Here is a 27,357-nt window from a genome sequence, read left to right as displayed (position 1 = left end):
AATGCATTTCTTATGTTTATAAAAGTACAAATAAATAGAATAATAAAATAGAATAACAAAACATATATTTAAGGCTGATTTATGTTTTTCATTGAATCAACATTAAATGTATATATAGCTAATGTTGTAGCCTTTGTAGCCATTTGGGTTACACAAATCGTGGACAGACTGAATCTATTTAATCAGTTTGGCCATCTTCTCTGATGACTTCTCTCTTTTTTGTTGCAGTTTTAGTGATATTAACAACAGCTGTTAGTAGGGTTGGGCGATATGGCCCCAAAATATTATCATGATGTTTCATGATTTTTTTTTTAAATATGAAAAAACATATTAAATTAAATATATAAATTAAATATATGTTTTAAGAATACACTAATGCACTAATGCAACATATATGTTTATGTAAAAAAAGACTCTGAATTGATTCGAGGCAGAAGCAAAAAATTGTGATTTGGGCGACTGTTTTAATTTGTTCCATTTAGGCTATATTTAAACATTTAGAGCTAAAGCCCAACCCCTTCAAAGATCAGATGAAGGAAAAGGCCAGTTTACTCCTGTGTCATTTGCACTCACTGTAGTCAGAAGCCAATCAGCTAAGCTAAGTTAAGCTAAGCAAGACTCTCAGTTTCCAGTTTCTGGATGGAACTTGCACTTTGCAAGATCTTTGCAGATCGACCCTGCATGTTCTGCTGCATATTCTCTGTACGGCCACATGCTTCGAATTATAACGCCCATACTGTAAGAGTTTGGGACGAATACATGCCCTGATACACCTCTAGGCTATAGTCGTGATTTTGAGCTGATTTTAACAACCTGCCTGCAGCCTGGCCTTCAGTTCAGAATGTCCATGCTGAGCCTCGTTGTAGTGATTGCAGGGACACGTTGCTCATTCTTAGTGACGGGTGATTCTGGGACCGGAATAATGGTCACCTTGTCATATCTGGAAGGGCCTTTTCATTTTCAGCTTTCCAAATGCCACCTTTGCTGCCCACACCTTTTGAATTCTGCATGCAGCGCTGTGACATTAGGAGTTCAGCCACTTTAAATTAGACACCTGAAGAATGTGGGGAAAAGTTCTGTGGGAAAATGAGAGTTGCTAAGATTTTTAAATATGTTTACCTCTATTGTTTAATTTATTTAATGAGGCTCTAAAACAGTGCAAGGGAGGCTTTTTTCCCTATTTTTTTCTGTGGCTTAACTTGTGCATCTTGTACGTGTCTTTCTCCTTCTCTCTCTCTCTTTTTCTCTCCCTCTCTCTTTCTCTCTCTCTCTCTCTCCTTTCATTATTCAGTCAGACAGGAACATCATTAGTTCAGCTGACTAGATTTCTCAAGTCCCTCTTTCTCTCTCGCGCCCTCGCTCGCTCTCTTAATTCATTTAGAGAATCTTGATCCCGTCTTCTCTGCCATCAGAGTCCTTTGGGACAGGGGCTTGGCTGTCGTCTTCTCTTTCACTCACTCTCTTAATCTCTTTTCTTCTCACTCACTCGCTCTTTTTCTCTCTGTCTCTCTGAGCGACTTTGATTTAACTGAGCACTCCGAGTTTAAGATGACCCCTTTCCCACCCCGCCGCATTTACTTAGGTTTTAAAACACTGGGTTTATTTAGTCAGAGTGTGTACATATGCAGTCCGTCAGTAGGAGAGGGACTCATGGTGACTCGAACTGCCTGAAATGACCTCACAGTGTATTTTGGAGGGAGTTATGAGATCAGTTTTTTGTAATAATATACACCAGTGTCTGATGCAGTCTTCTTCTCAGTAAGGTGGCCATGATTTTTATTTATTTTTTATTAAGTGATTGCTTAATAAATGACTAATACAGTCAGTAACACATTACAGTAATAGTACTAGGGGTGGGCAATATTATATCGTATACAATATATCGTGACACAGAAATATCATGATATTTAAAATCCATATTGTGATAATAAAGATGTTCTGTCTTAAAAGTAGTCTATTATTTACTGTGAACTTTAGGTGTATTTATTGTATAATTGTTTTAGTTTGCAGTTTATATGCATTAAAATATTATGCAAAATGTTTTGCTGCATTATATTAGTTTATGCTATATTAATAATGTTGCCACATTATGATTATACTGTTATACTCTTATACTACATTCCTGAAATGAATGAATTATTTTTCTTTTTTCCTAGATCGCCAAGTATCGCAAAAATACTCTGAAATATCGTGATATTATTTTAGAGCCATATCGCCCACCCCTAAATAATACATCGATTAACAGAACTTATAACAGTAATAAACATTGTTAAACGGTTAAATAATGTCTTAATGAATAAGGGCTGCAATGATTAGTCAAAATAATCGCCAATGTCGATTATTTAAATTTGTCGACTACAAATTTAATTGTTGACTAATCGTTAATTTGTAACAGTACTGTATTACACGAAGTGCTGGGGACAGAAGCGCAATGAGAGATGGGTAAATGGCTCACTCACACAGTTTACACTTAACATAGTTTGTGTCTCCAAAAGTGCACAAACTTAACAGATTACATATTTACTCACTAAATAATCATTACTTTCCACGTTTAAACAACATCCAAACATTTAAATGCCTTTTAAATCTCATGTTCAGCTGTTTCTATCTTTTTTAGAGATGGAGGACATGGCAGAATTATTTGTTGACTAATCAACTAATAGATAAAATAATCATCACAATACTTGACTACCAAAATAATCATTAGTTGCATCCCTATAATTAGTTAATTGACACTAGTTAAGACCTTATTGTAAAAGAAGGCTTTTCGGAGTAATTGTTTTCTACTGTCCAAGAAGACTTACTTATTCCTAACCCTGGAAAAGCTGTTTATGGGAACACTAAATATGCGTACAACTGCATTAAGGCGAAGGAAGGCTAAGTAAAACAGTATAATATCTATAATGAGAAGTGCGCCTTGGATCAGAGGGTTGCTGGTTTGATGCACTAAAAAAGGGAGGAGTTAAGGAACAATGTTTTCTCCTCCCTCAACATTTATGGCTGAGGTGCCCTTGAGCAAGGTTTTACCCCTCCAGCTCACCACCCCCATTAACTCCCTGGATGCTGAGGTGATTGCCCACTGCTCCAGGTGTGTGTGTGCGCTCATTACACCTAGTCACTAGTGTGTGGGTGTGTTCTTTGCCCTAGATGGGGTAAATGTGGATGTTAGTTTCTGTTGTGAGGTTGATCTTGATCTTAATGTGTTGTATATTGTAATAAATTTTGTATATATATGTTCTAAAAGTGCAATATATCACAAAATCACAAAACAAAAGTTTGTGCTATTGAGCTGAGATGGTGATTACCTCATTTGCAAGTAAATAAAAGTCAATTGTACTGTTTACTACAGCAGCGGTCTTGAGTTGCTAGAAAGTTGCTTTTTACTTATATTTTCCTAAAATGTTTAATTATGCTATTAATATTATGATTTTAATATTTATTATAATTTTAATATGTACTGTGTGTGTGTGGGTCATCCTGGAGCAAGTAATAGTGTTTTATGTAATTAATTATTAAATGTTATTTGGCATACTGTGATACAGTGAAGTCTTAATTAATTGCATAGTTCCTTTACAGCAAAACAATAGCATTTAGCTAATAGGTAATCAGGTCTCAGTCTTTTACCAGCCCTTACCTGTCGACTTGCAGCATGACAGTCTATTATTGGGCAATGCAACATACAATATTACAATACTTTACATTTCCCTTATTGTTTTATTTTTCTAAGGTTCAGTAAGTTGAAACAGACAAAAAAAAGAACCAGTAATAATGTGAAAAGCGCAGGAGATGTAATGATTTTAATTCATTGACTTTTAAGTCATTCACAGTGTTTTACATAATGTTTTTTTTATTAATCTAGTTAAACAAGAATAATTAACTGTTTTCGGTGTAATCTTTAGTTATTAGAATTATAATATTTTCAGAAAAGCATACTGTAATGTAATTTATCACAATAACTATAAAATACGTTATATTGCCCACACTTACTGCACTGTGGGATTATATATTTTTCTCTCTAAGCCCACCTAACCCAGGTCGTGAAGGGGTCAAAAAACAGATGTGACCTTGTTTTTGTAAAGTCCAGGAATGCTTGAAAGCAGCTGATTAGGAAATCTTCTAAAGCGTTCAGCTTTAAACAGATATAATATTTTAAGCTGCTTTCACACCTACCTTGTTTGGTCCGGATTTTAGGTTTTTCTATTTAGTTGAAACTAAATAGCAGGTGTGAAACAGGCAGTGAAGAGTACAGCCATGCAAAATGACACAGTGCAGTAAATATAATAAAAGAAGTACATTATCATGGATTGTTACAGCCATACTGAAGATGACATGCTCTTTAGCCATGTGCAAAAATGCAAACAATGAGTTATTATGTTAGCCCTGAGGTAATGTGCAGGGTACAATTTAGCATGATGGCAACAGTACAGCCATACAAGTTTATACAGTGCAGTAAAATATAATGAAAGTACTCTATGCCGTACTGAGGAGAACTACTGTTTTAGCTATGGGCTAACTCACTAGCAATGAACTATTATGTAAGGTTTGAGGTTATTTTCAGGCTAAAATTTAGCTAGCATGCTAAATTTTAGCCTGAACATAACCTCAAACCTTACATAATACGTAAACCTTACAAAAGTACAGTCATATAGAATTATAAAATTCAGTGAAATACAGCTCTGGGGAAAAAAATAAGAGACCACTAATAAGAGATTTTACCAAAATAGAAAACCTCTGGAATTTAATCAAGAGGAAGATGGATGATCACAAGGCATCAAACCAAGCTGAACTGCTTAAATTTTTTTAACCAGGCGTGGCATAAAGTTATCTAAAAGCAGTGTGTAAGACTGGTGGAGGAGAACATGCCAAGATGCATGAAAACTGTGATTAAAAACCAGGGTCATTCCACCAAATATTCTTTCTTTGATATCTAAACTCTTAAAACTTTATGAATATGAACTTGTTTTCTTTTCATTATTTAAGATCTGAAAGCTCTGCATCTTTTCTCATTTTCTGCAAATAAATGCTCTAAATGACAATATTTTTATTTGAAATTTGGGAAAAATGTTGTCCGTAGTGTATAGAATAAAACAACAATGTTCATTTTACTCAGACATATACCTATAAATAGCAAAAATCAGAGAAACTGATTCAGAAACTGAAGTGGTCTCTTTTTTTTTCCAGAGCTGTATGATGAAGTTCATTATTCTGGGTTGTTGGGTGGGGTGGTGGGTCATATGGCTCCTAAACAAAGCAATGACTCAGAAATGTAATCTGGATATTGGACATCAGTTACAGTTAGTGAAAGGCCTTGCGGTGTTCCCTGACGTCATAATGACCAATAGCATTTGATCACTTGATCAATGCAGGCACAGAAATGCCTCTGGACCTAACCAATATATATCGGCACAGGCGTTACTCATCATCACAGTCATAAATTGCTCAGTCGATGGGTCAGAGGTGAAGCTGTGGTCAGTAGACATGCTCGACCCCTCGACCCTCACATGAACCAAAAACTGTCTCTGGTCAGCGAAGGTCGAGAGTCAATATTACAGGGGACGAAGGAAGGGTGGGTGTTGGGGGTTGAAATGTGTGTGTATATGTGTGTATATGTGTGTGTGTGTGTGTGTGTGTGTGTGTGTGTGTGTGTGTGTGCAGGTGTGAGACACAGTGGAACATGATTAATTGCCTACTTCTGTCAGCTCTCTCTTAGGACTCCACACACTCCCACACACGGGCAGGCATTGTTAGTTTATTAATAAAAATAAACACATGACCTTCCTGCTGCAGAAATGCATTGACAAGTCCCATTACTGTTGAAGGGGACAGACAGAGACACCATATGAAGGATATTAGAGAGACACGTGCATGTGTGTGTGTGTGTCTGTTTGTGTGTGTGTGCATCGTAAGGCATTTGAGCAGCAGATTTCCTTCTGCTGGTGTGTGTGTGTGTATGTGTATGTGTGTGTGTGTGTGTGTGTGCAGTTGAGAGGGGCTGCCGAAGTGCTTATCTGGTTCTCACACACTCTCTGGTGTGCAGATTTGGAGTTTTAATCTGTTAAATGGTTTTCTGTAACACAGGCCGTGTTCGCCGCTCAGCTAAACACTCCAGATTACACGCCTTTGATTGAATTCAGATCCATACTTTACACTCACACACTGATGCATGCTTATCTCACACCACCGTGACTACACACACACACACACACAAACACCTACGCATTCACACACATCCATACACATACAGTCAGAAAGATGAAATGCCTGTCTTGCCTCATCTTTTTTTCAGTCCTCTTCGTTTTTCACACACTCCCAGACTGCTGGGACTTTGCAGTTTCTCTCTCTCTCTCTTTCTCTCTCTCTTTCCCTGGCTCTTGCTTTCTTGCTCCCTCTCTCTCATTATTTTTTACACACTACAGAGCTGCATGCAGCACCATGTGTTAATCATTATTGCGGCACTACCTGTAATACCTGCTGAAGTGGTGTGTTATAAAACGCTGTATTGCTGTTTTCCTTTGAGGTCTGTATGTAGTCCTGGTATCTATGAACACCACTTTTCAACAAATGCAATGACATGCCACATGTCATGGTACAGGAATTTGTATTGTGTCCTGTGACTTTTGACATGTCCCATATCCCTATAAACTGTGGGATGTGTGTGTGCGGCGTCATGCATTGAACGTGGAAGTGAATTCTGTTAGTGGCTCTTGTCTGTTCACATTGATAATTTTAATCAGATGCTGCCAGTCATGATCTGAAGTGTTTAATGCCCACATAATATTGAATTAAAAGGAATGTCCCAACGTTCTGGCAATTCCTGTTTGTACCATTTTAATACAAAATCCTTGTTTTTTTCACTCATGACTATTATATAATGCTCAAGATTGAAGATTCAAGTACAGGTGAACATGTGAGTGACAAACTTGGGTGCAGGTTCCCACAAGTATGCAGAGAACAATATTTACAACAGAGTAAGTTGTGTGGGAGTTGTGTGGGAAGTACAGGCTGCTGTATGTGGGGAAAAGTATGGGAGAGTCTGGTAGGTACAGAGTAAAGTGCAGGGTGCAGAGTGTGTATAGACAACTGTGGGGTGGGTTTAGCACTGTTCTACTGGCTGTTCCACAGCCTCATCGCCCGGGGGAAGAAGCTGTCTCGGAACCCAAGCTTCTGAGCCTCCTTCCACTCGGCAGCTGTGAGAACAGGCAGTGGCTTGGGTGAAAGGGATCCTTGCTTGTGATGCAGACTGCCTATTAATTATCATCTAACTGCCTATTAATATATCCTTAAAAGTAGATAATGTTAATGTTGTACTTAGTTTAAGTCATATACTGTATATACTGTAAGTCAGCTAAACACCATTGTGGTACACATCCCCAGTTACACAGTACCTCACAGTTTACTTTATGCAGTCATTCACAGATCCATTCTTATCTTCGGTGTACACACACACACACACAGACACACACACACACACCCTGTTTTTTATCTTTAGATATTCTACAGTTTTCATAATGAGCCATTGGAGCCTGGTCACTACAAGGGATTGAGTTCTGAATTTATCATAATCACTAAAAAATTAAATTTTTTATGTTTATATTAGTTACAGTTTATGCATCACACTTGGTTTAAGACGTCTGCGTGATTAAGAATTGCAGTTTGCATGATGCTACTTAATAGATGATCATCTATTACTTAATAGGTTAATTGGTGGATCTGCTACATTTAGCTTTGGGGAAAATTGTGCAAATATGTATTATTTTTTTAACAATTATTTAAATGTACATGTTTTGTCTTCACGATTGCAGTACCAGGCAGTGTACACAAGTACTTTTCTCAGTAGTGAGTGCTCTAGCACAACAGCGTGCCTTATTCCCCAGCATGTGTGAGGCTCTTTAACCAGGAAAAATAACTGCAGAATCACGTCACAGTCAAATTTCGGTCACTAATACACACCCCAGGCTCTCTCCTCGCACACAGACTCACTGTAGCACACTATAGCCTATTGAAAGGCCTCAGCAGACTGTTTGTGTTGTGAATGTGTGGAATTTGGGTTGTGTATGGCTGGAAGCTGATGGGACATTCTTTACTGGAATATGGGGATTTTTAATTCTGTTTACATGTAAAGTAAAACTATAGTTTTAAAGAAATGTACTTTTACTTCCTAACAGTTCTGATTTAAGATCAGGTACATGTGTATTTATGTATCGTGGCCAGGTGTTTGCTAACAGCTCTAGTGCTGTGTATTTATAGTGCTTGGCCTTTCTGGGCAGACGCATAATAAGCAGTCTGTGCTTTAGCAAGAACCAAACACATCTACTCACACACCCACACACACACACCCACATCTAAACACATGGTGTGAGGATATGAGTGGAAGACATAGATACCAACACATCCAAAACTTTTGTGTGTGATCCTGTGATCCTGAGTTTATGTCTTTTTAGTAATAGCCTATTTAGAGTTTAATAGCCTTTTTAGAGTTTAGCCTATTTAGTAATAGTAAAAAAAATGCACATGCTGTGATTAATCATATAATTATTATATAATTATTAAGGCTGCAACGATTAGTCGATATAATCGACAATGTCGATAATTTAAATTTGTCGACTACATATTTCATTGTCGACTAATCGTTAAATCGTTAATAAGCGTCCTGCATTGCGCATAGTGCTGGGGACAGAGGTGCAATGTGAGATGGATAAATGGCTCAGCTTGTGTCTCCAAAAGTGCCCAAACACAACAGATTATATATTTACTAATTAAATATCAGTACTTTCCACGTTTAAACAGCATCCAGACGTTTAAATGCCTTTTAAATCTCATGTTCAGCTGTTTTTATTGTTTTTAGAGATGGAGAACATGGCAGAAATAATCGTTGACTAATAATCGACTAATCAAAAAAATAATCGTCAGATTAGTCGACTACCAAAATAATCATTAGTTGCAGCCCTAATAATTATATGATTTTTAAAATCCAAAACACAGTCCAAAATTCTTTTGTATGTGTGACTGCTGTCAAAAAAACCTTGTAACATAAAAACAGGATTTTCACCGCAGTTTTCAGAGAGTATATATTTTTTTGATGCACAGCCCAATAGGCAAAATGTACCTTTCCTTTTTAGCATTGTTCATTTTTTGGTTCATATGTATGTGAATACATTATCCCTATTGTGTGTATTAGGGGTGGGCAATATTATATCGTACACAATATATCGTGACACAGAAATATCATGATATTAAAAATCCATATCGTGATAACAGGGCTGTTCTGTCTTAAAAGTAGTCTATTATTTACTGTGAAGCTTTAGGTGTATTTATTGTATAATTGTTTTAGTTTGCAGTTAATATGCATGCACTAAATATTCTGCAATATTTTTTGCTGCATTATATTATTTGATGCTATATTATTTATTTTGCCACATTATGATTATACTGTTATACTATTATACTATATTCCTGAAATGAATGAATTATTTTAGTTTTCCTATATCGCCAAGTATATCGTTATCGCAAAAATAAACTAAAATATCGTGATATTATTTTAGAGCCATATCGCCCACACCTAGTGTGTTTATGTAAATTAACTACACTTTGTAAGCTAAAATGACCTGTGTGCTTACAATCAGTGGTAATTCAATGAAATTCTGGTCTGACTGTTCTCATTATGGTCAGGAATGTATCTGATCTAAGACCACATGAAAGTAGTTCAGATCTGTCTCAAAAATGTTTGAAAAAAAACATTCAAAACAAAAAAAGTCCTGAAAAGTTAATCCACTTCAAATTAATAATGTGAAGGCAGTCTGTTCAAGTGTAGTCTTTTTAAATGAACTCCAATTCAGTTCTCATCAACATAGTTGTGAGTTAGTTTAGATTATATTTTGTTTACTGAAATTATATTAATTCCAAATCTCTTATCTCTAACCATACAGGCTGTATCTCCCTTTTTTCTAGGTCTGCAGTAAATGGAAAGTGGTATATACAGCTCTGATTCAGTTTCTGCATCATTTTCTTTGATTTTGCTATTTATAGGTATTTCATTGAGTAAAATAAACATTGTTGTTTTATTCTATAAAATACAGAAAACATTCCAAAATTCTGAATAAAAATATTGTCATTTAGAGCATTTATTCGCAGAAAATGAGAAATGGCTAAAGTAAAAAAAATATGCAGAGCTTTCAGACCTCAAATAATACAAATGAAACTTCATATTCAGAGTTCAGAAATTAGTATTTGGTGGAATAACCCAGTTTTTATGCATCTTGGCATGTTCTCCTCCACCAGTCTTGCACACTGCTTTTGGATAACTTTAGGATTCAAGGATTCATCGAGATTTTATTGTCATTCGCATCACATGTGGTACATGAGGTGGAACGAAATTGTGATCTCACGATCCAGTTTTACACCCAAAGAGCTGTTATTAATAGATATATAGATAAAAAAAGAATACAATAAAAGAAATAGAATATACAAAATAGATAGATAAATATCCCAAAGAATAAAAAAAATAAATAGAGAGTAGAAGGTTCAGCAACATGAAGTCCAGAGTGCAAGTGTGCTATAGCAGCATGATAATGTGAATTAGAGCAGTGGAGATAAAGTGTCTCAGTGCAAGTAAAGTGACCATGTTTGTAAACAGTAAACAGTAATTTGTCCTTGGTGTCATTGCAGTGTGTTGTTAAGTGGAGTTTAAGAGTCTTACAGCTTCCGGAATGAAGCTGTTTCTGAGTCTTGTTGTTTTGCACTTAATGCTCCGCAGCCTCCGGCCTGAGGGGAGTGGGACAAAAATTCAAGCTGTTCAGCTTGGTTTGATGGCTTGTGATCATTCATATTAAACTTGATTATATTCCACAGGTTTTTAATTTGGTAAAATGTAAAGAAACTCATAGTTTTTAAGTGGTCTCTTATTTTTTTCCAGAGCTGTATATAAACAAACACACTTCAAAAAGCTGTGTGGTTTTTTACAATAAATTACTGAATGGTAATTGTCTAGGTCCAAGCACTGTGCACTAGTATGGAGCCATTGCATGTTAAGAAAAAGTGTGTACTGTGCCCAGTCTCCTTTGCTTTTTTCGTTATAGGTCGGTTACCCGTGTGCCTAGTCACTATATTTAGGCCTGCACTGCTCTGAGGCCCCTTGGCACACTTTTAGACTTCTGTGGTTTAAAATGTCTCTTTGGTGCTTGTGGTTTTTGACACCTAGTCTTAAAAAAAGCACACGTTTATTTATAAAACAAAAAGAGCAGTAGGTGTACACACACACACACACACACACACACACACAGACACACACACCCTGTGTCAGAAAGATTCTTTATTTAAATGAGGAAAAAATGTTGCCTTCAAATGAAGTGAATTTGATCTTATCACCCAGATTAATCTAGAAGCCATACAGGCTTTAAGGTCTGTGGTCTCCTATTTTTATTGTTTTTCTCACAAAGCAGCTTTACAGATATACAGGTCCAAGCTCCTTATGCTCCTCAGCAGCACAAAAAAAACCATAACAAAACCAACTGTACAAAGAGAGAATGATGAGCTGTAGCTAATGTAGGATGAAGGATTTGACACTTCATGCGTCTCAGAACTGCAAAACAGGCTAGCTAACTTAGATTTGCCATCCACTGGACCACAGTTTCCCAAAATCACAGCAAAACTGCCCCATGTGTGCATCATTTTTGCTTTCAACTAGTGAACACACTAGTGTTCCGTGGTCAGTTTCAGGAATGTCACTGGTGTGTTGCGGGTGCTGCTGGTGTGGAGGAACAGAGCTGTGCTGCTTTGTGTTCAGCAGCTGTTTGAGGAGCTTTTGACGCATCATTAAACTCAACTTGCTTCAAAAAATCTGTGTGTGAGATTTAACATGCATGACCTGAGGCTGCGTGCACAGTGTGTATTGCACATTGTGTGTGTGTGTGTGTGTGTGTGTGTGTGTGTGTGTGTGTGTATGTGAGTGTGGGTGAGACAGATGTTACATTTTAAGAGTGTCATTTTTCTGCAGCCCTATTAAACATTGAGCTTCTTTCTCTCTGTCTCCTCTAGCTCACATTTTCCTTCTCTCTCTTACGTTTTCCTCCATCTCTCTCTCTCTCTCTCTCTCTCTTCTTCCTCTCTTTGACTCTTCCTCACTTTTTCTCATTCACACTCTCTTTCTGTCTCAACTTCAACTTAATCCTTTTGTGTTCAGCCGTGACTTATCATTCTCTCCACAGCTCTTTACTTGATACACACTCTGCTCACGTTCTCTATCTGCCTTTTTGTGTGTATGTGAGTGTGTGTGTGTGTGTGTTGGGTTGTGGTTTGACCAGAAGCCTGTGGTACAATAGAAGAGTTTGGCTTTAGGCCAGTGATGTACTGGTGTGTAACTCACACTGTGTGTGTGTGTGTGTGTGTGTGAGCCATTGACTGAATGCCAAAGCGAGAGAGGGAGAGGGTGATTTACCACTCTGCTACCTGCGGTGTATTCAGTTGGCTTCATCCTCTAATGCATTGTATTGGCAACCTTTAGGGCCTGACTAAGGGAAATTGTGTGTGTGTGTGTGTGTGCGCGCACACTTGAGTTGTGTCATTCTTTGTTTTCAGTGGTTTGAGGACTGATTCCTCAGATTGAGAAAGGAAGATGTGGAAGTGTGTTTTTTTTTGTTGTTTTTTTTGGGCGTTTTGCCCTGCTTTTGGTCAGTGTGTGCACAGATCTGAGCCCTGGTTGGTTTTACACACACAGTGTTTTACTACAGTGGCATCAAAAAGTGTGTGGCCTATTCTCTAAATAGTGCTCTATTCTGGGAGTCATTTTGTCACATCGGGGTTTGTGAAACACTTGAAGATCAAGTGCACTCCCACAGGATCCCAAAAGGCACTAAAGTAAGTAGTGTAATTTAGAAAACGCTGAAAACCCATAATGCACTGTTTTGTATGCCCCAAAGCGGTGGATGGATGGCTGGATAGATTGATGATGGAGAAATGGTGATGCAGAGGGGTGACACTGTGGCACAGAAGCTTGGGGTTGATTTCCTCTCTGGTCTCTTACCTGTAAATAATTTGCGCTATTGTACTTGAATCTGCTGTGTTTCTGACAGGTATTCCCCCAAAATAAACATTTAGAGTTAAATTTGTTGTTCTAAATTGCCCATAGGTGCAAGCGAGTAAGTGAATGGATGTGTGTGGTACCCTGCAATAGAAATGATACTCATGTCTTGCTTCCAATGATTCTGGATATGCTCCAGACTCACTGTGATCCTATGACCCTACAACACCATGACTGGGAAGAATCAGCTAAGAAGATGGATGGATAGATGGATGAGTGAATGGGTGGATGGATAATAGAGAATGAGTGACACACCAGCACAGTGGGTAGTGCGTGTCTTTCGTGTGCAGCTTATGAGTCCCGGGGTTCAACTCCTCTCTGGTCACTTGCCTGTATGGAATTTAGGCAGTCTCCTTCATATCCGGAGGTTTTCTTCTGAATTCTTTGGTTTCTTCCTTCCAAAAAAAAACCCTAAATTGCCCAAAGGTGTAAGTGGATAAGTAAGTAAATAGATCCATGTATCCTGTAATGGTTTGTCACCTTGGCCAGGTGGTATTTCTGCCTTGCATCCGGAGATTCCAGGAAGGCTCCAGACCTATCATGACCGCTAAGGGAAAGAACGGATATGAGATTTAATAAAATGGATGGATGGATTATAGTGAATGAGTGACAGACTAGCACAGTGGGTAGTGTGTGTCTGTTGTGTGCAGCTTATGAGTCCTTGGGTTGATCCCCTCTTTGGTCACTTGCCTGTACAAAATTTGGGGCAGTCTCCTACGTATCCGGAGGTTTTCTTCTAGATTCTTTGGTTTCTTTCCTCAAAAAAAAAAAACATATGGAGTTGAATTGGCTATGCTAAAATGCCCACTTGTGTAAGTGGATAGGTAAGTGAATGAATCTATGCACCCTGTAATGGACTAACGCCCTGTCCAAGTGATAGTTCTGCCTTGCATCCAGAGATTCCAGGAAGGCTCCAGACCTATTTTGACCCCTACGGGGAGGAACGGATATAAGAATTGATAGATGGATGGATGGATAAATAATAGAGAATGACTGACACACCAGCCACCTACATATCCCGAGGTTTTAATCTAGATTCTTTGGTTTCTTTCCTCAAAAAAACAAACAAACAAAAAAAAACATATGGAGTTGAATTGTCTATGCCAAAATGCCCATAGGTGTAAATGGATAAGTAAGTAAATGGATCAATGTACCCTATAATGGACTGGTGCCCTGTCCAGGTGGTATTCCTGCCTTGCATCCAGAGATTCCAGGAAGGCTCCAGACCTATTTTGACCCCTAGGGGAAGAACGGATATGAGCATAAATGAATGAATGGATGGATGGATGGATTGATAATAGAGAATGAGTGACACACCAGCACACTGGGTAGTGTGTGTGTGTGTGTTGGGCAGTCCAGGGGCTTGGGGTTGATCTCCTCTCTGGTCACTTGCCTGTAAGGAATTTGGCGCATTCTCCTCGTTTCTGGTTGGATTCATCCAGGGTTTCCTCTTACCTCCCAAAACACACATGTGGTAGATGAATAATCAAAGCCCATAGGTGAGAGTATGTAAGGGAATGGTTGTGTGTGGTACCCTGCAATTGACTGGCACCCTGTCCAGAAGATATTCATGCCTTCTGTCAAATGATTCCAGGCAGGCTCCAGACCCACTGTGACCCTGACTGAGAGGAAGTGGCTAAGAAAATGGATGGATGGATAATGGAGAATGAGTGACACATCGGCACAGTGTGTATTGTGTGTGTGCCGTGCAGCTCCAGGGTCCTGGGGTTGATCCCCTGTCTGGTCACTTGCCTGTAAGGAATGTGGGCCATTCTCCTTGTGTCCGGTGAGGGAATGGAAATGAGTGTGTGGTTCTTTGTAATGGACTGACACCCTTCCCAGGTGATATTCATGGCTTGTGTCAAATCATTCCGGGAAGGCTCCGGACCCAATGTGACCCCTACTGGGAAGGAACAGATGTCAGATTGGAAGTAAATCTGAAAATGGATGGATGCATAATGGAGAAAGAGCGACACTGTGGCACAGAAGGTTGAGTGTGTGCCGTGTAACTCTAGGGACGTGGGCTTGATCCCCTCTCTGGTCGCTTGCCTGTGAGGAGATTGATGGGTTTCTTTTAGGTACTCATTTTTTTCCCCATCTCCAAAAAAAAAAAAAAAAACACACATGATAAGGCATTTTAAATTGCTGGTAGGTGTGAGTATGTAATTGAATTGGAGTGGATGGTATAGTGCAATAGATTGGTGGCCTGTCCAGTTGGTATTCCTGCCTTGCATCCAATGATTCTGGACTCACCATAACCCTGACTGGGAAGCAGCAGATATAGCAAAAATAGATGGATGGAAGGATAATAGAGTAGGAGTTTGGGTCATTCTCCATGTGTTTGGTGCATTTTCTTCCAAGTTCTCCCTGTACCCCTGTACTGTTTTCCCAAGAACATGTTCCAATAGTACATTGATGACTGATAGATTTGAGTGTGTTGAAGACAATGGAAGTGTGTGGTATCCTGTGATTAAACTAGCACCATATCCATGTACTACTCATCTCTTTTGCCCAGTCATTGCAAATGGTGATTGCATGGAGGTGCAGTATGTTAGAGAAGAAAGAAAAAAAGGAGAGGATATGATCATGAAAAAAAAAAGAATGAATAATTGAGAGAGTACAGTATCATATGAGATACATTCATTAGGCTTTTCCTTTTCACTTTCTCAGTCTCTACGTCTCTCTCTTTTTCTTTCTCTCACTCTCTGAAGGTAACTCTGGCCCCTGGCCTGCAGGGAGAGAAGAAAGGGCATTTGTTAAGTGAATTGATACCCAGCTGACTCTTCCTTTCCTCCTTTCTTCACTCTTTTCTTCTGCTCCCTTTCTTCTTGCTCTTCCTGCTAGGAGGTAGAGACCCCTCTAGACGGATTAGGAGCGAGAGAAACAGAGTGAAAGGAGAGGTGGGGGAAGGAGAGAGAAAAGGATTTTTTTTTTAATGTGAGCTTTGGCTGCAAGCATTGGTTTAGAGTATGCACAAACACACACACACACACACTCACGCGCGCTCACATACAGTGTGGCGGGGAAGTGGAAATGGGGAAAGCAGAAGGGTATATGTGAGAAAATGAGGGAGAGAGGGAGGGTGGGGAGGAAGCGAGAGCGTGTGTGTGGGGCTTGATGGGTCACAGTGATTGTGTGCATTGATAAGCATGTGTAGTGATAAGCTTCTGGATAGCTGTTTCCTATTCACTTCTCCAGACTTTGAGAGGAAGAGGCCGCACGCACGCACGCACGCACTCACAGCAGTAATGGAACTCTCAATATGCCGAGGCACACAGCAGAATTCTGCCTGTTTCGACGTGACGTGCACATTTTTGACAGAAAATAATTTGTGCTTATTTTGACTGATCTTATGAGTGTGATAATTAAGTGTGACTAACAGGGTTTGTATATCTTGCACCAGACACACCACTTCACAGGCGCTTCTGAGATTGAACAGCGTGCTCTCTGAAATGAGATTTCTTTGAGCGTTCGCGTGTTTAGTGTGATTGCAATACTAGAAATACTTATTTGGCAGTGTACCGCTAATGGGGCCCGCTGACTGTGGCGTTTTTGCATTATTATACAGCAGGGGCCAGTGCTGAGGGCAACATTAGGATCCAGCTTTTGTGTAGCCTTCACAGGGCGTTCTGGCATTGTATCTGATTGTTCAGGAGACTTTATTGCTGTGCATTGCAAGCAATTGTTGCAAATTCCTGTATTTTGCAGTTCCACAGAATATACACATCCTCTTTTACCCATTAATAAATATTAAATATAAATATTTTATGTGGTTTTACCGTGAACTGAAACATTTTATGAAACGTATTACAGTTTATTAATAGATAATACTGATTTAGTTTTTTATTCTGTAAAATTACGATAAATAACATGCTATACATTTAATAATCTTTTATTGGCAAGTTTAGTTGCTAGTAACTTGTAATTGCAAAATGTATTTTTTGCACTGTGCAAAGTGCACTGTATATATACACATCCACATGGTATATTTTGCTTTTTTAATGCATTTTTTGCCAGTGGTTTGCTGCATTTTTAGTTATATTTATTACTGACAGCAGATCATGTGCTATGCAAAATAACACTACACAAGACTATAAAGTGCAAATGTGTAAACACTGTAAAAAATGTACAAAATCAACAGTGTAGCACCATGACTAGTAAGGACAAAGTGCAAACATATGTAAATATAGCTATAAATATAACATGAAGAGCTCCTAAAATTTTCTGTTAAGTCAACTAGGAGGTAGATTAGGGGTTTATTTGTCAGTTAAGTCTAAGTGTGTGGGGGGTCAGTCCAGATTGCCTAGTGTTGAGAAGTTGAATGTTCTGTGGGAAGAAGCTGTTGCAGAATCTGGCAATGATTGCTTGTAAGCTATATGTTACCTTCTAACAGATGGCAGCAGTCAGACGGGTTTAGGTGAGGGATGGGTGGGATCCTTCACTATGCTGGTGGCATTGTGGGTGCAGCATATGGTGTAAATGATAATAATGGAAGGGTTAGGGACCCCAGTGATCTTTTTTGCTGCCATGACTATCTGTTGTAGGATCTTGTAGACAGCTGTTGAGCTCTCCTTTAGTGCTGGACGATATGGCCAAAATTTATATCACGATATATTCCTTAAATTTCGGTCGATACGATATAATTTCGATATCGATAAATACTTTGAAGGCCTCAGAAAAAGAATCCCTGCAATCTCTGCAGCTTGCACTGCAAATTTAAATTATTATTTAACTGTGTATTTGCACTTTTTGTATCAATCTATCTAATGGAAATCTGTACCTACTACTGTATGAAAATGTTTTTTAAGTCTTTGAAACCTCCTTTCACAAAAACTTTAATACTTTAGAAATAAAAGTAGTCAAAATAAATCAATGCTCAATTTTATTTGCATATAGCAAAATAATAACATGACATCCCTGTCAAACATAAGCCTATATAACTATTACAAATAAAAATAACTTTAAATGACAACAGAGGCAGAGCTTCTTATTCATTGTAAACAAATTTAACAGATTAAAACAAAAGTGTTTTAACTAGGATATATAATACAAGAAGCCTTTATATACATAAAAGCAACAAGATTTTCCCGTCAAATAAACAAACCTATAGGATTTTTCAACTATAAATAACTTAGTGACAACATAATCTATTAAAGTGCTTCAGCCAGAATACAAGAGGTATTCAACATGATATCAACGGCAAATAAACAAACCTAAAGGATTCATAAACTTTAAATAACTTAGTTTCAACATAATCTATTAAAGTGCTTCAGTCAGTATAAGGAAAATATTGTATGTAGTGAAGATGCTTGAGGTGGTGGAACAGATTAGATGTATTAACGTTACGCTGCTTGTCGGCGCCACTCACCGGCACAATTTGCAGCAAAGCGGCAAGCGAGCGGACCCGCGGCTGGGCGAGCGGACCCGCGGCTGGGCGAGCGGACCCGCGGCTGGGCGAGCGGACCCGCGGCTGGGCGAGCGGACCCGCGGCTGGGCGAGCGGACCCGCGGCTGGGCGAGCGGAGGCGCGGATGAGCGAGCGGAGGCGCGGATGAGCGAGCGGACCCGCGGCTGGGCCAGCGGAGCCGCGGATGAGCGAGCGGACGAGCGAGCGGACGCGCGAATGGGCGAGCGAAACAGCGGCTGACCGAACCGAGTCTACCCTAGCCTTGGATCCGCTCGTCCCGGCTCCGTTTCGAGACATTTTAGATGCGTAGCGGAGCGGACCTGAACCTAACCTAGCCTAGCCTAGCCTAGCCATTTTAACCTAGCCTAGCCTAGCCTATCTGGCTACGTGCCTGTGTGATTGCGTCATCACGCACTGAGGTAGCACAGCTATGGGGGCTGAATGTGTTTGGCTCTGCGGCGAGCTGACGCCAGTAAAAAACGCCTGTCCGTGACAGATTCTGTACATAATACATATCGATATACCACAAAAGTGATATCACCGTTATTGAAACATTTCTTATCGCGATAAATACCGATATCGAATTATTGTCCAGGCCTACTCTCCTTGCATTGTCACTGTAGAACATGGTGGAGTTGAACTTTTTTGCTGGTCATGGAGTTGGTTTTAATGGTCCAGGTGGAGAAAAAACAGTCGATTACATTACTTTTCATGTTGGGGTGTGTTGTGATTCAGCAGTGGACTAAGCACACCCCCCTGGTGGGCACCAGTGCTCAGTGTGGTGTTCCTGGAAATTCTGTTCTTAAACCTGATTGACTGAGGTCTCCCTGTCAGAAAGTCCGGGATCCAGTTACACAGGGAGGTGTTCAGCCCTGCAAGCTCAGCTTTCCCTCCAGATGCTGAGGGACGGTGGGGTTGAATGCTGAACTGAAGTCTATTTAAGCATTGAACTGTTGTGTTCTGTAGTGCAACAGTTTACCCTCAGCCTGAACCCTGACCTGCTACCCTTACCTCAGCTATATTAAATAGAGCCGAGCTAGTGTTGGCAGAGCTCAATCTTTAAACAGCATAGACTGACGGCTAAAGAGCGAGTAGCTAGTGTGTTGGACACCACTCTTGTCCCCACATGCAGGTCTGATTTCTTCTGTCTGGACAGAGGCAATTCCTGAATGGGTGTTCAAAACAGGTTTAAACCATAGAACAGCTGATGGAGTTTGGCATATCCAGTAAAATTGTTCATAAAGAAGGCTGGGTTTGATTTTATACAAATCTTGATTCATTCGATTCATTGGCCTGGTTGGACTGGCCTTTTTGCTTTTTAAGAAATTTGAAAATATTAGCAAAAAATTAGAGGATGTGGAAAGCCAGTTTAGAGGAAAAAAATGATGGACAATTGTCTGTCATTAAACCATATGGAAATGGGCAGATCTAGACTTTATACTGCAGCAAATTAAAGCAAGTGTCTAAGTCTCTCCTCACCCCCAAAATTCACCCCAAAGCCCTTATAGTTTTAGGCGTTTTAAACAAAAAATTGTGTATTTGTATTATTTAGACCAGAAAATCCCATTAAACTCTCCATCATGCCCCTTTAAACCATTTTTGACAGTGATACTTTGGCCCTTTATTTAAGTTGTAAGTGTTCCAAAGACCCTAAATAGAGAGAACGGGCTGCTCTGTGTTGTGTGCAGTGTCATTGTCCTTTTCTTCTTCAAGCAACCCCTGACCCTAGAATTAACCTTTAGAATGCAGAATCTTTTCACTGGGTCAGTGGGTTTGCCCTTAGCAACCTGGATCAATTCAGCAGCACGATCTGGAATGTTTTCACTGGGGAGGGGTGGGGATTGGATCACCAGTTAGTGGTGCTTAGAAAACCAGCAGTGTGCTGGAATGTTGTCCATATTGTATTGGCAGTAATAACTCTCAGCCTTTGTGAAGGACTAGTTGGATTTGTGCTGGTGGCATGAATAATGTTCCTCTGGGAATTAAAATAAAATAAAAAAAATCTGCTTCATGAAATTGCAGTTACAAAACTTTTTGACTTTAATTTGAAACGTGGGATGCAGGAAATATGCAAGTAGAACACATAAGATAAGAGGGAATAGTAGATTAAACTAGCCAATGATAGATAGTTAGATAGCTAGGTTTTACAGTTGAAAACAACTTACACACTCTAACCAAAAGCCCCTCACACACCAGCACTGTGCATCAACATTCAGACTCTGGGCACTGTTTGAATTTCTTAGTGCGCAGCACAGCACCACACAGCATTTTGAATGTAATGCATAAATAATGCCATATCCAGGCCACATTAAGGCATAGTAGATCGCATGTGACTTGAAATTTACAGAGAAAGCTGTCACCTGTCCTATCCTAGCCTTTAGAGCTTATATCTTTCAGCTAAAATCATCCAGTTTGTAGGGAGATACTAAGCCTATAGCTGGACACTTTATTTTATTTAATTTATGCAAGTTAAGTGCTCCTAAAAGAATGCTAGAAGAATAGACACTGTGGATTCTAAGTTTATTAATGACTATGGTCAGTTTTGGTGATAAGTGTAGTTGCTAGGATAGATGTTGCTCTGTTGGAAGTAAACATTGTACTCTTCGCTGCTTTGTTGCTGCTATTCCCGAGCGGCAGAGTGGAAGGAATTTTCCACTGACCTGCCTTTAAGGAAACAGAGGAATTCTGTACTAAACTGCCTAAAATATCATCATATAAATCCTTGCACAAATGAAATAGAACTAGGATCAAAAGCCCTAAGAGTATACCTGAACTATGGCTTTTCTGACTGTACTCCTGCCTGTGCGCTAGCCATTAGCAAGACAGTGATGCTGAAACTATTCCTTTTTGTACATGTTTGCTTTGTGATTGCATCATCTACCCCTGTCAGTGGGGTTTTGAAGATGAAGGAATTCTGCTACATCCCACTGGGCTTTTTTTCTAGCCGGATTTGTGGCCAGTGCATCTGCAGCGTGTCCGGCAGCTCCCAGGCCGAGTGTTCCGTTCGCGCTCAGTGTTTGACTTAACAGAAGCGATTGCGTGACTGACTATGATCGGATTAATCCATTCAAAACGTGAGAAATGAGATGACCTAAAGAAAAGCCATTATCATTTTCACTGTGGCGTTTTCCACTTCGTCACAATTATTGGATCAGGGGCTTAATGGGATGAGGTTGATTCGTTTTTGTTTTGAGCGCGATCAAGTGTTGATTGGCGCGAAAGCGTTTCATCACATCGTATTATTGTAGATTATGTTTAAAGATCCATTCCAGCGTTTTTGCGGGTTATTTTTTTTTCCTTTGCCTTTTCCTCCCCACAGAGTGTTCAGATTCTTGGCCGCAGAGAATCAGCGAGCGTTTCTGCTTAATGCTTCCATCAGTATGTGTTTGTTTTTTTCCTCTGCCTTGAGAGCTGTGCAGGCAAGTGCAACTGCAGGGAAAGAAAAAAAAAAACATCAAATGTTACACTACAAATATCACTGAATCCCACGATGCCATAAAGTAAATACATGCTGAAGTTAAGTGTATTTATACTGTAATGTTTCTGATGAGGGTCGTTTCATCACACGTATCACTTTTGAAACACTTCTTGTTCTTTTTAACGTCCTATAATTTCTTAACTTGGACTGTTGATCTGTTCTATTCTATCTCTCACTTTGTAAAATGTCATAGATTCTGTTTATTTCATTGTAATATATAGACAAAAGTATTGGGGCACACTTCTTTCATTCATTATGGATGAATTTCAGGTGTTCCAGTAGGCCCTGTTGCCAGAGTGGGATAAAATTAAGCACTTAGTAATGCAGCATGTTTTTAACAGACATTAGTGAAAGAATGTGAGGTTGTAAGGAGCTCAGACAATTCCAGCACTGTACTGTAATAGGGTGCTCTCACTGCAACAAGTTCAGTTGGAGAAATGTCTAGATATTCTAGATATTCTACCACAAAACTTGCAGTTAGTGCTGCAGCTTCAAATGAAAGCCTATGGATTTGGGTTGGAAATACAAAAGTGTCCCAATTAGGGCTAGTTGGGGCCAAAGATTCTCAGATAATATTGTACAGGCCTGTTTACTACCCTGTTGGCTGGTAAATTTCTTTGAGACAGCCCACAGCAGCATAGCATAACCTAGCCTAGCCTAAATTTTGTAATTTCTTAGACTTACCATATACTGTAGTATTGATGACCTTTTGTTTTCTAGTTGCTAAGGTCTTGGTTTAGCTTGCTTAAGTAATCACAGTAGGGCCTGGTAGGTTTTCGCATTTAGCCTGGCATTCGGCAAAGACACAGTTAGCACCTACTTTTTTGATCAACATTCCTCTGAATATCTTATTACCCCAAATACTCAGTTTTTGTCTTGGTTAAGTTATGCATTTTTGGCTAATTGGCTACAATTGATTAGTTTTTTTTGGGTCAAATTGACGCTCTGGTTCTTTTGTTCTTCTGTTTTTTTGGAATATTTCAGAATGTGTTTACACCCGGATTTCTGGCCTGAATAAAGAAAGATTACTTGCTCACCTTTCTCTTTTCTCTTTTACAGCCTCTGCAGATCGATGACAATTTCTGTGGGCAGGATTTCAACCAGCCATTGGGTGGCACGAGCACCATCGAGGGCATTCCTCTCTTCATAGACAAGGATGATGGGATGACCTCGGTGGCAGCCTACGATTACCGCGGAAACACCGTGGTCTTCACTGGCACCCGCACCGGCCGCATGAAGAAGGTAAGGCCAAAAATCCTCTATCCATGTGCTGTGCTGTTCTGCCATCTCACCATGACTGTGCTGTGGAGGAATTTCCCTGTTTAGCCTGCAGGAAGGTAGCAGCATCTGGAAAGTGCACTGTTAGCTGCCTGCTTGCTTTTCTTTTTAGTGAAATAGGCTCTTAATGCCGTTTCTGTGTGCGCTAATGGACTTGGAAAGGGACAGCAGTCTTCACTGGGGGTGTTTCACAAGGAAATATTTCTCAGTTAGCTTGAGAGAGCCTGAGCTGACCAATAGGAGCGACTCTGAGCTGGTTTTGGGAAACCTAAGGGAAGTTTTTTTTCAACCTAATCAGCCTGTCAGCAGACTATTGATTCACTGCATGAATGACTACAATATTGGCAATGTTTTTTCCTATGTGAAAAGAAATATTGAAGGACGCAATGTACATTATCAAGGTCAGAAAAATAATTGAGATCATGTCCCTATATTGTATGATAGGTCAATAATGTAATTATCATGACTGGCCTTAAAGGCAAGTCACTGGGTGGCACTCTACGTAATGCTGTAGGGCAGTTATCTCCAGTCAAACGAGACCGGCCTCCCATCTTTTTAAATATATATATGTACTGGAAACTGAAGGTCAAATCACTGTTTTAAGACATATATTTTAAATAATTAAAAAAATCTGACCAGGACCATATAAACAGTTCATAGCATTGAAAAAAAAGAAAGAGCCTGTTATGGCTTTTGTACCAGCAAGCTGGTTGTTTTTTTTTTCTTAAAAGGAGAGGTTTACATATACAGATAAATAGTAACAGTAAATATACAAATACAGACACCATGAAGAGTGTAATGAAAAATCCTCCTTAAATTCTAAACCACTTCTTTGATTTACTTAAAGTTTTCAAGCTAATTGAGAAGTACAGCTTAATGAGATGCTCTCTGGTTATTTCCTAGCAGCTTATTTAAAAATGTATAGCATATTCTAGTTGGAAATGGTTGGACTCTGTAAATGTTGGTTGTCCTCTTGGTTATCTTCTTTTAGGGTTATATTAATCATTTATGGCTATATGTGTGTGTGTTTGTGCAGGTGTACACAGTAAATGCTGCGTTATGTTGACCCAACCCAACTGGTCTGATTTTTCCTTTTCTAAATCAGCTATTCTTTATTTGAAATGGAGAACGACTGCTGCTGGCAGCCTTTCATTTCTAACTGTCCGGTTTCTGCCACGGACTGTGAAGACATGTGGTTATGCAGCTGGCAGTGCTCATCGCTAGCTCTTGAAATGCCCCGGCATCATTTCAGATGCGAGCTGTGAACCAATCACTTAGATCCCTACAGGCTCCTGCAGGATGGAAGATTCTGGTAGCATTATTCAGACGTTATGGGGATGAGAAAGACTGGAGAAACTACATGCTTCCTTCCTGTATTTAGATTGACATGGCTCATATGCTGGAGCTAACCGAGCACTCTACGCAGCAAGTGGATATTTCCATATTCACGTAGGACGGGCTCACTCTTTGACATTTTCATTATGTTTTGCGTGTGTATATATGTGTTGGGGGGAGGGCAAGGAGATTGGTGGAGGCAGAGAAGACCAGTGAGGCATCACATGATGGATTCACTGAGATGTGAAATGGAGGACAGGCTGTGGCCAATACCCAGGAGCGAGCGAGAGAGCGCGTGCGAGAGAGAAAGAGAGAGAGAGAGCGCGAGATGAAGAGGGTACTTGGAGATTTAAGATGGAGATGGAGTTATAATGGAGCTTTGTATTTCATGAGCTACGCTACTTATGTGCTCCTCTCCTCTCCTGTCCTCTCCTCGCCTCCTTCTTTTAAATATCTCCTTCGCTTCTGAGGGATGGGTATGCTTAGCATTTCAGAGATACTGCCGTTCTTATAGATACTGATTATTAATTCAGCACTTCACTGCTACTTCACTCCTGCCGGTACAATACTGTATTGTTATTTTATAAAAGAAACATAAGACATAAGATTTTTAACAATAGAACAGAATCATCATGGCATTTAATCACACTTGACTTTATTAGACTAGATTGTTTCAGACTCTTCTGTTATACACTGAATGCAATTTATTTGGGCAGTAAATACGTTTTAGAGTGTGCAAGTGAGCATTTTTTAGTTTAGGGATACACCAAATATATATATTTTTTTGTCTGAAACTGAACAAAATGTAACACTAGGCCATAAAGGCCAAATTTCGAATAGCATACTATTTATTCTACAGTTTATGTAAATTTGCCACTTTATTTTAATTAAAATAACTAGCCTAAAAGTATGTTTGTCTTGCTTTTCATAGAAAAACTCAAGAAATTTACATTTTTCTTTGCAGTGCTATACTAATCATGAATTTATTTCAGCAGTGCTGTTCTAGTCAACATTTAGCAAGCTACCTTGCTCATCAATGCAACTTAAGTCATACATTTACCTCAGCAATACAATTTTTGTAATGAATTTACTTCAACAAGCCTGGTCAGATCACATATAAGTGAAATTTGGGAAACAAATCTTAACATTAGAGGCAATGATGCCATATAAAAAGTAAATTATATATTTATTTTTGTATAAATGTCTCTTTACTCATTCAGTTAGTTGCCAAATATTCAGTTCATTGCTATTTTTTCACAAACTTACAAATGTGACTTGAATTCCTTTAACCAGCAATGCATCAGTTATTGATTACTGACAACAACCAAGACAATGGACATTGGTTGCGTGAACTGCATGAACCACTTAACAGAGAAAAGGATTATGTGTATGAGGTTTTAAAATCATCTCAAAAAAAGAGCCTAATGTCAAAAAAAAAAAACAGCAATTAGCATTGCAGGTGTTTGCTCTTTTAAAGAGGAGTGAATTATACCATTGAACATGAAAGACATTCTGGCCTCTTCTCTAGTGTGTGTTTCTGGTGCATGTGTATATGTAGCACACACACACACACACACACACACATATATATATATTTCATATATATATATTGTGTCCATCCCATCACTTTTTCAAATCCAGAGAGAGCGCTCTTTAGCATCGCTGACCCCTCTCCTGTGATGGCCTCTCCTCGGCCCACTGTGTGCGCCTCTTGATTGTCTGGACCTCAGAGGGCTCTTCAATCAGGCTAAAAGCGACGGTGCCGTGGCTGACCGAGTGGCACTGTGAGAGGGCAGAGACTGGTCAGAGATGGGGTCCCCAGTGGTCCTCAGAGAAGCTCAGAGGTCCTCTAATCTAGCTGTAGCCCTCCACTTGAAAGAGAGAGACACAGCAAGAGAGGAGGAGAGTGTACATGAGAGATGAAAGACGAGAGCAGTTTAATGAACTGCATTTCCATTTTTCAAAAACAAATGTTTATGAATTATTACTCTGGGACTGTGTTTGAGTTTTGCGGGTCAGAGCTGTGGCGAGGCAGAGGCAGGCCAGTCTAGAGGGCTTGTGAGGGTTTGTGTGTTTGTTTGTCAGGCTGTGTATTTTGCATCACTGAGGGTTTAAAAAAAAGACCTGTGATGCATTGTGATAATGGATGGGTTTTTGATTGATTGTATTAAATCTGAGGGTCTGATGAGTGACAGTTAAAGAGGTGTTTATATTGGTGATAAAACTGTTTATTCTTGAGTCCTGAAAAAAAATATATAAATTTAATTTGGACAATGAACGGTTCATGACTAGCTTTAACATTGGTTAATTTGATTAATTGTTACCTACAAAATAGATTTAAATATAAAAACAGAATAAATTGAATCATCATTTAATTCAGTTGTTCTGAGGTTGTGGTGCTTCATTGATTGCTGGACATCCATCTGCCTGTTTTTATCTAGGTGCTCTAGGTTCAAAAACACACACGATGGTGTGCTTGGTAAATTAACTCTGGGGTAAATTGACCCGAGCTGTGTGTGTGTGTCAGTGAGTGTGTGATGCCCTGTGATGGACTGGCATCTGTCCAGGGGGTATTCCTGCCCTGCACTTCCTTGCCTTCCATTGATTCTTAGTTGGCTTTGGCTCAACTGCTTCCCTCACCAGGAAGAAGCAAATAAGATGAGGTTGAAAATTGGATTTTAGGATTCTTTGAATAATTACTGAAGAGTTTTACTCTTATTTTTATTTCTATTTTTTTTGTACCAATAAAAAAATAGAAATAAAAATAAGAGTAAAACTCTTCAGT

The 27,357-nt window shown here is 39.3% G+C and overlaps 1 protein-coding gene across 2 annotated transcripts in view; it reads left to right on the top strand.

Annotated features, from left to right (window-relative positions):
* plxna1b (plexin A1b) overlaps positions 1 to 27,357 on the top strand; it is a 253,907-nt gene that overhangs the window by 45,301 nt on the left and 181,249 nt on the right. For both annotated transcript variants that reach the window (XR_007439320.1, XM_022675699.2), the window contains exon 3: positions 23,019 to 23,201. Coding sequence is in view for 1 of the 2 variants with exons in the window: in XM_022675699.2 (XP_022531420.2) it covers positions 23,019 to 23,201 (183 nt within the window). In the remaining variant the exon portion in view is untranslated. The remainder of the gene's footprint in view (positions 1 to 23,018; positions 23,202 to 27,357) is intronic.

This window comes from Astyanax mexicanus, chromosome 5, assembly GCF_023375975.1.
Source record: "Astyanax mexicanus isolate ESR-SI-001 chromosome 5, AstMex3_surface, whole genome shotgun sequence".
In the NCBI taxonomy this organism is placed as follows: Eukaryota; Metazoa; Chordata; class Actinopteri; order Characiformes; family Acestrorhamphidae; genus Astyanax; species Astyanax mexicanus.
This window is presented reverse-complemented; position numbering and strand designations above follow the sequence as displayed.